We start from the raw sequence: 16,771 nt of genomic DNA, 5'->3' as shown, positions 1-16,771 counted from the left end.
AACCAGTAACAAAATGCTCAGTTCCTCTGTCCTCTCAGATCTTCCTCAACACAATCTGGAATATTTGTATGTATGTTGTAATAATCCATTACTTAAAACAATATATACTTCACATACTATCATTATATGAAGGAATGGACCTTATTATCAAAATCCTTTAGTCTAAATAACATGAAGATACATGTTTTTAGACATTAAATGTTGATAGATTTACTTGATTTTATAATAGACATATTTAAATCCAATTGAATGGTTGTTAGTACATTTCTCAAAATAAGTCAGACATTTGACATTTGAAATACTCCTCTCTTCTGATCTTACAGACCCTCCTCTTCCCAGGTTGACAGTGAGTCCTGCCGTCATCAGAGAGAGAGACTCAGTTCAGCTGAGCTGTGAGACTCCTCCATCCGTCTCCGTGTCTCAGTGTTATCTCTTCACTGAGAAGGGAGACTATAAACCATCCTGTCGGCAGACACTCACAGGGACTGAGCTCCTCTCGTGGTCAGATCAACGTTCACCTGCTGTGGTCAACGTGAGATGTTACTACTACGCTATTGGTAGTTCTTCCCCATCCTCTCACAGTGACCCTGGCTCAGTAACTGTGCAAGGTAAGCAGGTTATTTACATCATTGTGAACATGACCCTCCTATTACATATTACCATATTCTGAGATTCAATCAGCAACAATACACTAACCTGCAACAATATAATTCTGATTTCAAAGACAATGTTTCACAAAATTATTTACTGTCTTTTTACAATCTAGAAGTAATTTGTGTGATGAGTCATGTTCTTGAAATGCTCACGTCTGTTACACATGAAGATTTTATGTACATATTAGATTGACATACTATTTCCCTCTGAACTCACAGTCCCTCCTCAGCTGACAGTGAGTCCTGAAGTCATCAGGGATACGGACACAGTTCAGCTGAGATGTCACACTTCTCAATCTACCTCTGAGTCTCAGTGTTACTTCTACATAGAGGAAAGACAACATCTCCAACATACCACATCCTGTCAGCAGTCACTCACAGGGACCAAGCTGCTTGAATGGGCAGGTCAAGGTCCAACCACCAAGGTCAACATGAGATGTATCTACTATGCTGTAGAGGTGTCTATCTACTCTCCTTCCAGTGACCCTGTCTCAGTCACTCTCCTGGGTAAGCAGGGTAGTTTATGTATTATTATACCCTAGTGTTTTTCTATTCTGGTCCAAGATTAACACACCAGATTATTTTATATTATTTATATAATATACATTTTAAATACTGGCTGAAGTAATAAGAGATGAAGTTATGCACTTTTAGATTTTAGGGTTTATTATTTCATCCGATGTATTTTAGCAAACTGTTGAGTGGTTTTAGTTTGCTAAATATTTTTGTATATTAAAGCATAAACCAATTTTTCAAATATAGCCAAATGTAAATGTGGCCATATTAATCTAACAATTTGTCTCTTCTTAGAAATATTTACACAACTTTGTTATTAAGTTGTCCTTCTCTCTTGCATGTGACCAGGAGGTCAAAGCTCCACAGAAAGTGAAGTGGAATCAAACAGTCAAGAAAGCATTCTGGGTAAGAATCCTTTTCTAGTTGTCTTTTCTCACATGAAAACAGAGCTGTGCACATTTTCTTAGAAGAACAATAATGTGGTCCAAGAGATAATGACCTCTCCCGATGTCATCATGTCACCAAATAGTGGGGCAATTATGGTAGGCAGCAGTGGGTGTGGCTTCTGGAGTGGCCGCGTTCCTGGTAGGATTGACAGCTGTCTGCCTCTGCAGGAGGACATTTGATTCTGCGTAACAAATATTTTTTCAAATTTACCCTGCGGACATTAATGTAAGTGCCTTTGGCAACTCCTTTTGATGATATTGTATAGGTTAGACTATATTCAATATAATGAATTTAGCCTCATTTCATTTTCAGAGAAAACCAATTCTCAGAGGTAAGAATTCTCCTTGTGAATATGATGCATATTGTATCAACATTTAGTTCTGTATTGTCCATGATGAGATGTTCTTACCACAACCTTCTTATACTTTTATGTTGTACAGACTTACAGCCAGACAGGATGATCACAGACAATGTATGTTCCAAAACAAAATACATCAAACATACACACACATACGACATACAGAACTATATAATCGCATGTACAAACACTGTAATCCCATTTTCATTGTGTTTCTGTTGTAGATTATTTGGTGTCTATGGGAGTGGTGAGCAGCGGAGTCATGGTGATTATTCTACATTACAGAGGAATCTGTACACATGTACCCCCCTGACAGAGGAGGCTGGTGGGATGAGTTATAGGAGGACAGGCTCATTGTAATGGCTGGAATGGAATTAACAGAACAGAGTCAAACACATCAAATACATCAAAACGACGTGTTTGACTCCATTCTCTTCATTCCATTTCAACAATTACAATGAGCCTGTCCTCCTATAACTCCTCTCACCAGCATCCTCTGCCCTCTGACTGTCTGATCTGAGGATCAAGACCTTAATGTTACATTAGTAGTGCTTCAACATATGAATGTTCAAAGTATCAAATCAACAGCTATATTTATTTACAGATTTATATGGCAATTTATATTTATTATCAAATAAGATGTTTTTCCCCAGAAATAATTTCTTAATACATTAATTCATGTTAAACCTTGTAAATGTGTTCCTAAGTAGGTACAGAGTTTAGTATTATAAACTATTTTTGATCAAATAACCTACATCTTGCATTGGACATGTGTAGACCTCAGAATAACACAAAACCCACAAACACTTCCTGTGATACAAAGGAGAGTGCAGTTCATGTCTCGAGCTAGAGAATAGAATAGAAAGACAGTTTGTTACGACTGGAGGATAAAAAGTCTCTCTTCTCCCTCTCTCTCCACTACAGGTGCATTCAGGAGATACTGGAATCGATTCTCAGATCACTTCTGTACTGTACACATTCATGCCCTCAGGTTTGTCCCTCAGAACTCAGAACCATCTGCACGTGCACAGCTACTGTACATGCTTAAACTTTGGGCCTAACCATATCAACCTTATCAAAACGCATATATGACACTTAAAATTAAAACACTTAATTAGAAAATGAATGTGTCAGAGCATCTGGGGAGCGTGAGAATAGAGCTGTAGATCTGCAGGGGGGTTTGAGTCATGAGGAGAAGTGTGAAATGACATCAAGCCTTGTTACTTGCACTTCTTCTGTTTGGTTGTTACTAACGCAAGAGGGCAAACTTGACTAAGTAACACACATGCAATGTAGACATGTGAAATACACATGATCCCACCTCAAACACACACTCATACATACATCGTTGTACAATTCATTGTATTATATTGTTATATTATGATATGTAGCATTGTTTTCACAGACAGACTGACTAGAGGATTACAGTCTCTCTCTCTCTCTCTCTCTCTCTCTCTCTCTCTCTCTCTCTCTCTCTCTCTCTCTCTCTTCCTCTTCCTCTTCCTCTTCTGACAACACTTTAGTGGCTCCTGAGTGGCACTGCATCTCAGTGCTAGAGGCGTCACAACAGACACCCTGGTTCAAATCCAGGCTGTTTCACAGCAGGCCGTGGTTGTGAGTCCCATAGGGCGGCATACAATTGTCCGGGTTTGGCCGGTGTAGGCAGTCATTGTAAATAAGAATTTGTTCTTAACTGACTTGTATAGTTAAATAAAGGTTAAAAAGCCTTTAAAAGTCTCTCTCACTGTTTTTTATGACTCTCAGTTTAAGATTGGTGTTACATCCTAATAAAATTTCCCTTATGAATTACATTTACTGTACTGTAGATTCAAAGCCCTGAAGTGAATCTGTTTCTTTCCTCTAGTCTGATATGTACCATGTATACAGCTCAATCCCCGACAGACCAGCATCCTCAGCCCAGCCTGATGGGTTGTACAGTCTTCTGCAGACACACTGACACTACACCTCTGGCTTTCTGTATCTATGTCTCACACATCTCACACAAATACATTCTTTCTCACACGACATCCTTTATTATCACTCATCCAGTTACTGTAAATAAGTTGATTAACAGGTAATATTTCTACTGTATTACACATGGACAAGTGGCTTCTGTGACATGTGAATCCATAATATCAGTTATTTTTAAAATATGTTTTATTCGGAGGGGTCCGGGGCATATTCCCCTTTGAGCATTTGACTTATTTCTTCCCCCTAGTAAATGTTAAATCTACTGTAATTATGTATATTATGTTGACTGTGAGATACCTCCTTCCATAGCGGTTGGATATAATTAATTTCCTATTGGGCAAAACATAGTCTAAAGCACAACCAAAACAAACTGCAAATGCACCCAACAAGTTTGTTGAGTCACAAGCTTGATGTATTTATTGGGTGCAAAGAATATAGGACCAAAATAGAAAATGTTTGACTACGTTAATACACCATGAATGAGTTTGTCCAAATACTTGTGACTTCTTCTTCTTCAAATTTTGTAAAATTTATTTTACCTTTATTTAACTAGGCAAGTCAGTTAAGAACAAATTCTTATTTTCAATGACGGCCTAGGAACAGTGGGTTAACTGCCTGTTCAGGAGCAGAACAACAGATTTGTACCTTGTCAGCTCGGGGATTTGAACTTGCAACCTTCCGGTTACTAGACCAACGTTGGGTCTATATAGATAAAGTGCTTTTATATCTAAATGGTAAAACATACAATGCCTTCAGAAGGTCTTCATACCCTTCAGACGTTTTCCACATCTTGTTGTGTTACAGCCTGAATTTAAAATGTATGAAATTTAGATTTTTTTGTCACTGGCCTACACACAATACCCCATATCGGGGTGGCAGGTAATCCAGTGGTTAGCTTTGGACTAGTAATCGAAAGGTTGCAAGATGGAATTCCCGAGCTGACAAGGTAAAAATCTGTTGTTCTGCCCCTGAACAAGGCAGTTAACCCACTGTTCCTAGACAGTCGTTGAAAATAAGAATGTGTTCTTAACTGACTGACTGAAAATTAAAATTTAAATAAATGTCAAAGTGGAATTACGTAAAAAACAAAACAAGTGTGAATGAGTATTCAACACCTTTGTTATGGAAATCCAAAATAAGTTCAGAAGTAAAATGTTGCTTAACATGGCGCATAATATGTTGCATGGACTCACTCTGTGTGCAATAATAGTGTTTAACATGATTTTCTAATAACCTCATCTCTGTACCCCACACATACAATTTCAGTTTACCGTCACTGCTCTGGCTGCTCTGGCATTTTATGAAATGTGACTCACCAAACATAAATGAAATATGAAAACCCTTGCAGGGTTTTTGTAGTTAAACATTGTGCAGCTGTTAAAAACTTAAACCAAAAAAGTCAAAGATAAATATTTTTCTCCGAAAGACAAGTTAGTTTGTTGGTTTTAGAAATTGAATTGCCTGCAATAATGATACAAAATACATTTTGTTGAAGACAGGTAGCTTTTGAACCTAAAAATAATTACCGATAAATGATTCTGAATGTTCAGCCTCCTTGTCCTCTGCAACATGACATTAGCCCACAGTTGTCATATGAGACATCTGTGGTTTTCCTGTGAACAAGCTCCACATCTGCTTTTCTATTGAAACATTTAATCTTTGTCCCAGTCACTGCCACCATCTTCTGTGAAGTCAGACTAACAGTATGTATGTAGCTGTCTAAAAATGACATTGTTCATCCCTGATATGGCTGGTCGTCTGTTTTTGCTCATCCTCCTTTTTGGTGAGTTATTTTTCCTTCCATCTGTTTGTGCTTCAGGATATTTCATTCTTCTTTCCCCTCTTTTAGTCTTTTACTTTAGGAACTCTTAATATTTCAACATGTTATGGTTATAATAAATGTGTCTTATTCCATTGATCATCCTATTTATTTTTAATTTCTCTGTCATTATTTTACATTTTGTACAGATAAGAATGACCACAGCTTGTTAACATGGCTGTGAATACATTACAGACTGTTCTGCTTCGCCAGCTTGTGTACAGTGTTCCCATCTCATGTTTTCTTATTTTTCATAATGGCAAAAAGAGCATGATAATGACCCATTTTGTTATGTCTAGATACCTTCCAGTACCTCAAAGCCAAAGGTCAGTATCATTATTATGGATTTAAAGCTGCAATATGTAACTTTTTGGGCTACCAGACAAAACAACGGATTACCAAAATATTCAAATAATGATTGACATATTTTCAAAAAAAACGTTATTTTGATGAATTCATCCATACGATTTCATCCTTCCATGAGCTGCTGTATACACTGGCTATACAAAACATTAACATGACATAGACTAATCAGGCAAATCCAGGTGAAAGCTATGATCCCTTATTTATGTCACTTGTTAAAGCCACTTCAATCAGTAAATAGATTAAGGGGAGGAGACAGGTTAAAGACATGGATTGTGTATGTGTGCCATTCAGAGGGGGAAAGGACAAGACACAATATTTAAGTGCCTTTGAACGGGGTATGCTACTAGGTGCCAGAACTGTAACAGTGCTGGGTTTTTCACGCTCAACAGTTTCCTGTGTGTATCAAGAATGGTCCACCACCCTAAGGACATCCTGCCAACTTGACACAACTGTGGGAAGGATTGGAGTCAACATAGGTCAGCATCCCCGTGGAATGAGACAGACAGCAAGATTAATACAAATCTCCACTGTTGAAAACCAAATGCTAGTCTAAAATAAATGGGATATAATATCTAAATGCTTTTTACAGTGGAGATCAAGGTAATAAATTGCCTGGCTGGGCTGATGAGATAGTAGATTGAGCAGTCAAATGGTATAGTGAATAGACCCTTTTTTGTGTTTGCAAACATTGCGCGCATCGCCCTCGTGCGGCAACGTTTACAAACACAAAAAAATGGTCTATTCACTATTCCATTTGACTGCTCAATCCACTATGGTGACAGAACGGAAAGCCAACAAAAAAAAGCCTCTATTTACATGTTGCATATGAGTGCATTTCACACTACTTTTGGATTATAATTGGAGTTTAAGGGTCTTACGAAAGTCCTGCTTAATATAACGTTTGTGTCATCATTGTAAATCAAATGCATTATACTTAAAAATAACTTCAACTTCAACCAGTAAAATGTCTCTTTGGCTACGTCCTATGGCCATGTCAGTGAGTGTTTAGCATTCTAGCTAACAACTTGCTGCATCCAAAATAGTTAATTTACAAAGATCAACACCAAATTATATTCTTAGTGACTGTTCAAGCAAGAATCAACACATCAGTGTAAGCGTTAGGAGAGCCCCCCAAAAGTGATTTTGTTTAGAACTAATAAAAACGTAAATCTAGGCTATGTTGAATGTGAGCAGATGGCGTGGCTTTCTTACTGCAGCCAAGAGTCACGCGCACCTGCACGTGATGTCAGTGTGTTGTGCACTGGAAAGTATCAAATTGTATTTGTCACATACACATGGTAGCGAAATGCTTGTGCTTCTAGTTCCGACAATGCAGTAATAATCAACGAGTAATCTAACCTAACAATTCCACAACAACTACCTTATACACACAAGCATAAAGGAATAAAGAATATGTACATAAAGATATATGAATGAGTGATGGTACAGAACGGCATAGGCAAGATGCAGTAGATGGTATCGAGTACAGTATATGCATATGAGATGAGTAATGTTAGGTATGTAAATATAAAAGTGGCATTGCTTAAAGTGGCTAGTGATACAATTTTCCATTATTAAATTGGCTGGAGTTGAGTCAGTATGTTGGCAGCAGCCACTCAATGTTAGTGGTGGCTGTTTAACAGTCTGTTGGCCTTGAGATAGAAGCTGTTTTCAGTCTCTCGGTCCCTGCTTTGACGCACCTGTACTGACCTCGCCTTCTGGATGATAGCGGGTGAACAGGCAGTGGCTCGGGTAGTTGTTGTCCTTGATGATCTTTATGGCCTTCCTGTGACATCGGGTGGTGTAGGTGTCCTGGAGTGCAGTTAGTTTGCCCCCGGTGATGCGTTGTGCAGACATCACTACCCTCTGGAGAACCTTACGGTTGGGGGAAGAGCAGTTGCCGTACAGCCCGACAGGATGCTCTCGATTGTGCATCTGTAAAAGTATGGAACGCCATTTGGGTCTTTGCATTTCAAAAAAGTTACACGTGAAATAACAGTGTTTGATGTGTCAAATCAGCTTGTTGACCAATCAGGACCTAGATATGACTGTACGTCACATAGTAAATTAACACGTTTGTTACTTCTTTACGTAGTTATTACAGATTGATTACACTATCACTTGTATTTCATATGTCACAGTGATTCACCGATATGTGTGATGCTGGTAAAGTTTGGTCTTGTGCACCTGCCGCTGCAGCACAAGCGCAGACACACCTCCCCAAGCTCTGGGACAGTTCTGGTCAGATAGAAATCCATCACTTCTGTTGTTTGGCTGTGCCCATATAGCAACGTTCCAAAATGAGCATATGTCCTGGTGGAAGGATGAAAATAAAACACATTTACTCAAGAACAATAATACGTATTTAATGAAAGACATGTCCTTAATCTTTAGTTTAAATGTTGGCAACTGTTTTACAAAAGCAAAATGTCCATCTAAGCCGAGGATTATTGTGTGATAACTCCCTCCTAAGGGCTGTTCCTGGCACAGGCTCTCATTGTTTATTACTTAAATAGACAACAGTGTCTGAATTGTTTTCTCTGTCAAACTCATATAATATTAAGTTGTACATTATCTGTATGAGTAGTTAAACATTGAAAATGAATTTATAATTCAATTAAAAAAGACACTCCAACATCCCACTGATCTCACAGATCCTCCTCAGCCCAGTCTAACAGTGATTCCTGCAGTCATCAAAGAGAGAGACTCAGTTCAGCTGAACTGTCAGACTCCTCCATCTGTCTCTGAGTGTTACTTCAAAATGGCTGGGCAAGTGGAATCCACCCTTCCATCACCCTGTGAACAGACACTCACAGGAACACTACTGGTGAGGTGGACAGGTCAGAGTTCACCAGCTGAAGTCAAACTCCAATGTCAGTACAGTGCTAAAGGTTCACAGTTTAGATCCATATACAGTGAGCCTTCAACAGTCACAATTCAGGGTAAGAATACTATTTGAATGATTGTAAACAATGTACTGTTGTGCCATCATTACCATGTTCCTCTTGTGATATGTTATCATACTGTGTGTTGTCATAATCTATTACGTGAAACAATCAAGCAATATATTATATCTCCTTAATTTCCCATACTGTCGCTGCATAAAGATATTGACTCAATATCCTTAATTCTGAAATAACAAGGAGGGATTAGACTATCAGTAAATTTCTCAAAACCACAAAATGCTAAATGCTTAATTCCCCAATTCTCACAGACCTTCCCCAGCTGACAGTGAGTTCTACAGTCATCAGAGAAACAGAATCAGTTCAGCTGAGTTGTGAGACTCCTCCATCTCTCCGTGTGTCTCACTGTTACTTCTACATAGAGGGGAGGAAGAATCTTCCAGACTCATCCTGTACTCAGACACTCACAGGAACAGAGCTGCTCAAGAGGGCAGATCAAACGTTTCCAGATGTGGTCAAAGTGACGTGTTACTACACTGTATGGAAGTCTCACACATCTCCTTTAAGTAACCCTGTCTCAGTCACTGTTCAGGGTAAGTACGTGGTTTAAACAATGATACACGTCACTGTTATACCGTATTAATTATGCTCGTTCTGAAAATGAGACATAATGATAGGAATTACTGTACTTTGTACAAACATAAATGCTGACATAGTTGAATATTTGATTAATGGATTTTCCATACTGTTAGTATGTATGGATTACCTGTGATGTTTTTGAAATACAACTTTCAAGGTGACACTATTCTCCTGATCTCACAGACCCACCTCCTCCCAGGCTGACGGTCAGTTCTACAGTCATCAGAGAGAGAGACTCAGTTCGGCTGAGCTGTCAGACTCCCCCATCTGTCTCTGTGTCTCAGTGTTACTTCTACACAGAGGGGAGAGATCCTAAACCCTCAACCTGTACGCGATCACTCACGGGGACTGAGCTGCTCTCGTGGGCAGGTCAAAGTTCATCAGCTGAGATCAAACTGAGATGTTTTTACACTGTAGAATCTCACTATCCATCGATGCACAGTGGTTCAGTCTCTGTTACTATTCTTGGTAAGAAATGATATATTCAGATTGTCTTGAATGATTCTGTTTAAATCACAATCTCATCCAATGTCATTTCAAATAGTTGTTGTGAAGACAATAAATATTTGAAATGTAAATGTCAAAAGTAGAGTTCTAAGATCCCACGGCAAACAACCACAGAGAGGCCAATGTACAATCAAAGGTTCTTTATAAACTCAGTTTACACCGTAATACACAGTATCACTACAGTCCTATTAGAAAAGTATAAATAGGCTGGGATTTAGGGCTGTAGGCTAACTAGAAGCAACGGGCCAAACTAACACAGCAGGTGATTCCCGGGTCCTTCCGAGCAGGGTTTGTTCCTTCATTTCTGCCCGAGCAGGATTAGTTCGGCTCTACCCGAACAGGGTTCGGCTCTTCCTCCCGAGCAGGGAGAGGAAGATCTGTGGAATCACTACACACCATACAAGCATGCAAAATTGTCTGTGCGTTTCAATTTCATTCAATTTAATTTCACACGTGAGAATGTAAGGAATTAAGTGAAAGGCAATCGTTGTAAACACACAGCACACATGATTATTTGGCACTCATAAATAGGCATGATATCAAATAAGACATGCCTAATATAAAGAGAATGGCAGGGTCTAGTTTAGTAAGAGTCAGTGTCACTTGTGACATATACATTATATTCAAATACAGTGATGCAAAAAGGAGTCTCTGTCCTTTCCTAACAGATCCAAAACCAGACATTACAGTCAATATTGATGAGGACTTCAACATCATCTGTTTGATTCCTGGATCCGTCAGTCCTGACACCACCTGTAACTTGTATGTTGGAGAGGAGAGTCAGCCATCCTTCACAGCAAAGATCATGAAGAGAAAAGCTATCTCAGCATCCGGACAGCAGTTCTGTCAATTCACTCCAAAACATAGTGATCTGATCAGTCGTCTACAGTCAGTGAGGCATAAGGAGGTGAGCTGTGACTACAGATTGAGCTCAGGACCAAACTCTCTCTCTCCACGCAGTGAAGGGCACAGCTTTGCAGGTGAGTCATGATCTAAACATATCTATCAGTGCTGCAGGTCTTCATGATCTGACTCACTTTTATTTCAGCATCTTCTTAGTATAACTATGTTAATTCTGACCAACAAACTAAATACCACATTTCATTCCCAAATGATTTTAGATCTGGTGGGAGTTCACATCAGTGATCCAACAACTATACAGACACCTTCTATAGCAGGTAGTCCACACATTTGTGCTTTTTATAGTGACACTGCTGTTATTTTAAAGCAAAGCAAGTTTCAGCAATAAGAATAGTTGTGTTAATGTGTAAATGAAGCTGTTCTGTTAGATAATTAAGCTGTTCTATAGATATGACACCAGCCTCAACACCAACGCCTGGGATCACCAGCACAAGTATTATAATGTCTGTGTTCATCTAGTCGAGTGTTTAGATCGTATCTATACTCTGTTAGGCTTCTGCTGTTAGATAACATGTCAACAACAATCAACACCTTATCTGTCCTGAAAGACTTGATCACCTTATGAACTGGTCTTATCATCTCTATAATGAGGAGAAATATAATCTACCAGGGCAGGAAGCAATCTGTCCATAGTGAATTTATAGTCCTACTTTTCCCACTTTGAATAGACAAGTCATGAAGGTATTTCAAAAGGACAACAACACCATGATGATCATTAATACGATCATGAATAAAAATACTAATTTCATTAATATGTGTTTTCTCAGTGGGTTTGACTCCAGGTCCTAGGTCTACTTTGCCGCCCAGCACGACAATGAGTCCTACAGAAGGTGTGTTGGGCCTCTAAATGACCATCTCAGCAAATACCAATTGTACAGTCAATGGTTTAGATTACAGGCCTGTAAAATTAGGTGAACAAAATGTTAATGTAAAACCTTATTCTTGTGTCATCATATTGCTTCCAACTAGTTTTGACTGTTACTTCTACTTCGACCCGAGACACCAGCGTGACACCAACTACCAGTAAGTAGATCCACTAATTTTAACTTACATGTATATTTTTGTTCACATTAATTCACTAAAGCTCCTTCCGATTTATGAATTGACCCATGCTTGTAATTTCTGTCCAGATTTGTATACTTTTAGTCCATATGATTTGTAGGTAATGTGTAGTGTACTTCTCTCTTTCTGCTTATTGAATGACCTTAGATATTCAATTAATTTACATTTGTTCTTGTGTAATCTCTTTTCACTAGGTTTGACCTCTCCTTTGACCCCCAGCACGGCAGTGAATCCTACATCAGGTGTGTTGGTCATCTTTCTCTAGTTAGCAGATAGGACCTAAACAAATAGACTAGCTTTATTTTAGCCAGGTTTTTACTCACAAATATCCCCTGATTAAAAAAAGAGGTTGATATTCCATTAATTAAATCAACCCATTTAGATACCTTTTATTGTTGTATAATCAGATCCAATGACTTTGCTTTGCACCGGGTTCGACTTCTAGTTCTACTTTGACAACTGACACCCCTAAGAGTCCACATGATTTTAGTTTAGTGGCGTAATAAGTTGTGTTGTCTGTTAACTGTTATCAAACAGTCTCTCTCTTGCATGTGCCCAGGAGGTCAAAGCTCCACAGAAAGCGTTCTGGGTAAGCATCCATCTCTAGCTGACTACCTGTCTTTTCTCAGACAAATGAGACATTTACAGGAAGGAAATGGAGTTTACAATAAAAAATATTCTATATTATTCTCAGAAAATAAGATGTTGTCCCCCAACATTATTATTATTATTTTCTGAACCAGTTGCAGTACAAATGAAGAGTTATCATTCAACGAAAATAAAGGTGGATCTTCACATGGAAACACATGTTTGTAAGGAAATCCGAAACATGTGACCAGAACTGGGACACCACAGGACATTCCCAAAACATTTGTGTTACAACAGCATTCATACGCCGTCTCTCACATTTTGGAGTAGGAATCAGCTTCATCTTAAAATGTCTAAATGTGGTTGCATAACTTCTATGTATGAGCTTATTATGTATAAGCTGGTGTGCTGGGTTTTTAGAGGTAACAAATACATTTTCCTAAATGGTATCCCAGTTCAGGTCAGTCCCCAATCCCTGCATTTCACGGTTCCATACTAGAGTGACACCCAATGTAGAGCATTTAACAGACAGCAGGCAATCATAAGTAGCAGAGACCATTCTAGAAGTTAATGAAGGGAATATCCTGTTAGAATTATGTGGGATGTTATGGCTGAGATCCCACTAACGGGATTGATATTACAACAGCCAGTGAAAGTGCAGGGCGCCAAATTCAAACAGAAATCTCATAATTAAAATTCCTCAAGCATACAAGTATGTCACACCATTTTAAAGATACACTTCTTTTTAATCCCACCACAGTGTTCAATTTCAAATCGGCTTTTCGGCAAAAGCACCACAAATGATTATGTTAGGTCAGAGCCAAGTCACAGAAAAACAAAACCATTTTTCCAGTCAGAGAGGAGTCACATAAATCAGAAATAGAGAGAGAATGAATCACTAACCTTAGATCTTCATCTGATTACACTCATAGGATTTCATGTTACACAATACATGTATATTTTGTTCGATAAAGTTCATATTTTTATAAAGAAATCTCAACATAAATTGGCGCGTTATGTTCAGTAACGTAAACTCACTCACTTTTGTACATCGCCTTGATCCGTACAATGACCTTATTTTTGAGCCCAGAAAACATAATACTTCCAGATCAACTGTAATATCAATACCAATGTAAAGCACAATTTATCCCCTTTCCAACTAAATTAATGACGAGACCTTCATGATGCCCATCTCTGCATAATTCATCAAGGCAATGAGCTCCGTCTGGTCTTTTTAAAAATGGCGTGTGGGGAGTGAAGGCTACGAAGTGATCTTGAAAGGGGGTAATATGTTGCGTGAAGAAAACAGTTTTTTTCACCCGATTTGTCCAACTAATTAACCTTAAAATGTAAATAAAACATAAATAGTTTATGTAATGTCTCATCACATACCTGTTTGAAAGTTTGTGTCTAATTTGAAGAGGGGTTTAGGGCTGCGCTAACGTTAGCCTCACAAGTGAACTGCAGCTGTTCCGGCTTTTGAGTGTCATGATGGCTCGCAGAAATGACCTGCAAAAAACTGCAAATGGCACCCTAGTCATGAAATATTAGTTTAATATTAGCAATAATTATATTAATTTAGACAAAAATAATGAAGTTTTCTTACAAGTGTATATGGTTGAGCATGATTTTAATCTGCGAGAGAAGGGCTACCCCTGGTGGAAAGAGGCTGTACGGCACAAAATGAGTCGCAAATGCGCACTGGACGTTACGTAGTGACACGTCACGATGTAACGTACAGCACCAGAGGGGTTAGTTTTTTCATCTTTTCTCCAATACTGTTAGCTCATTACCATGTCAATCAATGCTGAATCGAAATGTAGTTTCACACCTCGGATTTTGATGCCAACACAGTCACTACAGTCTCATTTGTTTTCATTGCAGCCTCGTTTGAATGCCGTGGTTACCCACATTTGTACGGAATTGGGTGAGTTTACGTTAGTTCCAAAAACATCTGGTGATTTTGCAGAGAGCCACATCAATTTACAGAAATGCTCATTATAAATGTTGATGAAAATACAAGTGTTATACATGGAACTTTAGATACACTACTCCTTAATGCAACCGCTGTGTCAGATTTCAAAAAAGCTTTACGGAAAAAGCAAACCATGCAATAATCTGAGTACGGCGCTCAGAGCCCAAACAAGACAAAAAGATATCCGCCGTATTGTGCAGTCAACAGAAGTCAAAAATAACATTATAAACATGAATTTACCTTTGATGATCTTCATCAGAATGCACTCCCAGGAATCCCAGTTCCACAATAAATGTTTGTTTTGTTCGATAATATCCATCATTTATGTCCAAATAACTCAGTTTTGATCGCGCGTTCAGTACACAATCTAAACTCACGACTGGCAGGTCCAGGCAAAAGTTCAGACGAAAAGTCATATTACAGTCAGTAGAAACATGTCAAACTAAGTATAGAATCAATCTTTAGGATATTTTTAACATAAATCTTCAATACTGATCCAACCGGAGAATTCCTTTGTCTTCAGAAATGCGATGGAACCGAGCTCGATCTCACGTCAACGCGCATGGTCAGCGCATGTTCAGCTCATGGCAGACCTTACTCAATCCCCTCTCATTCAGCCCCACTTCACAGTAGAAGCATCAAACAAGGTTCTAAAGACTGTTGACATCTAGTGGAAGCCTTAGGAAGTGCAACATGACCAATATCCCACTGTTTCTTCAATAGGGAATGAGTTGAGAAACGACCAACCTCAGATTTCCCACTTCCTGGATGGATTTTTTCTCAGGTTTTTGCCTGCCATATGAGTTATGTTATACTCACAGACATCATTCAAACAGTTTTGGAAACGTCAGAGTGTTTTCTATCCAAATATACTAATAATATGCATATCCTAGCAACTGGGACTGAGTAGCAGGCAGTTTACTCTGGGAACCTTATTCATCCAAGCTGCTCAATACTGCCCCCAGCCATAAGAAGTTAACGGGGCATCCCATGGTACACCATAAGCTTTTAAGGCTCTGGGTTTTAACAATAATATTCAAAATTCTGAAATTGTGAATCTTTCTACTGACTGAGTTGTGTTGTTTTCTAACAGAAATAATGCATACCTTTCTTATTGTGTAATCAGATCCAGAATTAACTTTTAATACTTTCCAGCAGTTTCGACTGTTACTTCTACTTTGACCCCTGACATCACAGTGAGACCAACTAGTAAGTATACCTTACTTTGCAATTACATTTTTAGTTCACTCTAATTCACTGAAGCTCCAACAGGTTTACTCATAGACTTATTCATGGCTGCTTGTACGTTCACTCTAAATTGTACTTTTCTTAGATATGAATAGCGCCGGAAGGGGATGGCTGCCATTTTACGGGTTCCTATCCAATTGTGCTATTCTGGGTGTTTTTTTTGCGTTGTTTGTAACTTGTTTTGCACATAATGTTTCTGCCACTGTCTCTTATGACTGAAAAGAGCTTCTGGACATCAGAACAGTGATAACTCACTGGGCGAAGATTTTTTCTTTAATGAATTGAAGGAGAAAGATTTACTTCTTTTCACGGACCAGGCCCAAAGCCCCGTCATTCGCATGAAGAGGAGACGACCGATACAGGGGCCGCAGATCCTGATGCTTGGTGAGAATTCATCTGCAAGTGGATAATCCTGCTTTACCATCCGTATCTTATGTTTCACCGAGTCATGGCTGAACGAGGACATGGATCATATACAGTTGGCTGGGTTTACCGTGTATCGGCAAGACAGAACAATAAACCTCCGGTAAGACGAGGGCTGGTGGTCTGTCTATTTGTCAATAACAGCTGGTGTGCAAATATTAAGGAAGTCTAGAGGTTTTGATCGCCTGAGGTAGAGTATCTCATGATAAGCTGTAGTCCACACAATATACCAAGAGAGTTTATCTATATTTTTTGTAGCTGTCTATTTACCACCACAAACCGATGCAGGCACTAATACCGCACTCAACGAGCTGTATAAGGTCATAAGCAAACAAGAGAATGCTCATCCAGAAGTGGTGCTCTTAGTGCTGGAGA

General features: G+C 38.8%; 1 protein-coding gene across 1 annotated transcript; it reads left to right on the top strand.

Annotated features, from left to right (window-relative positions):
* The first annotated feature begins 5,611 nt into the window (after positions 1–5,611).
* LOC139369988 (mucin-2-like) lies at positions 5,612–15,358 on the top strand. The gene is made up of 12 exons (XM_071109267.1): positions 5,612–5,728; positions 6,064–6,090; positions 8,785–9,072; positions 9,345–9,626; positions 9,856–10,140; positions 10,848–11,159; positions 11,301–11,357; positions 11,868–11,930; positions 12,070–12,123; positions 12,357–12,404; positions 12,722–12,751; positions 15,249–15,358. Exons 1-12 carry the CDS (start codon positions 5,671–5,673, stop codon positions 15,356–15,358), a joined length of 1,614 nt encoding a protein of 537 aa, XP_070965368.1. The 5' UTR covers positions 5,612–5,670.
* Positions 15,359–16,771: the final 1,413 nt, after the last annotated feature.

The sequence above is a fragment of the Oncorhynchus clarkii genome, chromosome 17, assembly GCF_045791955.1.
Source record: "Oncorhynchus clarkii lewisi isolate Uvic-CL-2024 chromosome 17, UVic_Ocla_1.0, whole genome shotgun sequence".
Taxonomy (NCBI): Eukaryota; Metazoa; Chordata; class Actinopteri; order Salmoniformes; family Salmonidae; genus Oncorhynchus; species Oncorhynchus clarkii.
This window is presented reverse-complemented; position numbering and strand designations above follow the sequence as displayed.

Coding starts and splice junctions, on each gene's coding strand:
- LOC139369988 (XM_071109267.1), top strand. CDS start 5,671: ATGACATTGTTCATCCCTGATATGGCTGGTCGTCTGTTTTTGCTCATC. Junction 5,729..6,063: donor TTTGCTCATCCTCCTTTTTG/GTGAGTTATTTT, acceptor TGTTATGTCTAG/ATACCTTCCAGTACCTCAAA. Junction 12,752..15,248: donor CTCCACAGAAAGCGTTCTGG/GTAAGCATCCAT, acceptor CTTTGTCTTCAG/AAATGCGATGGAACCGAGCT.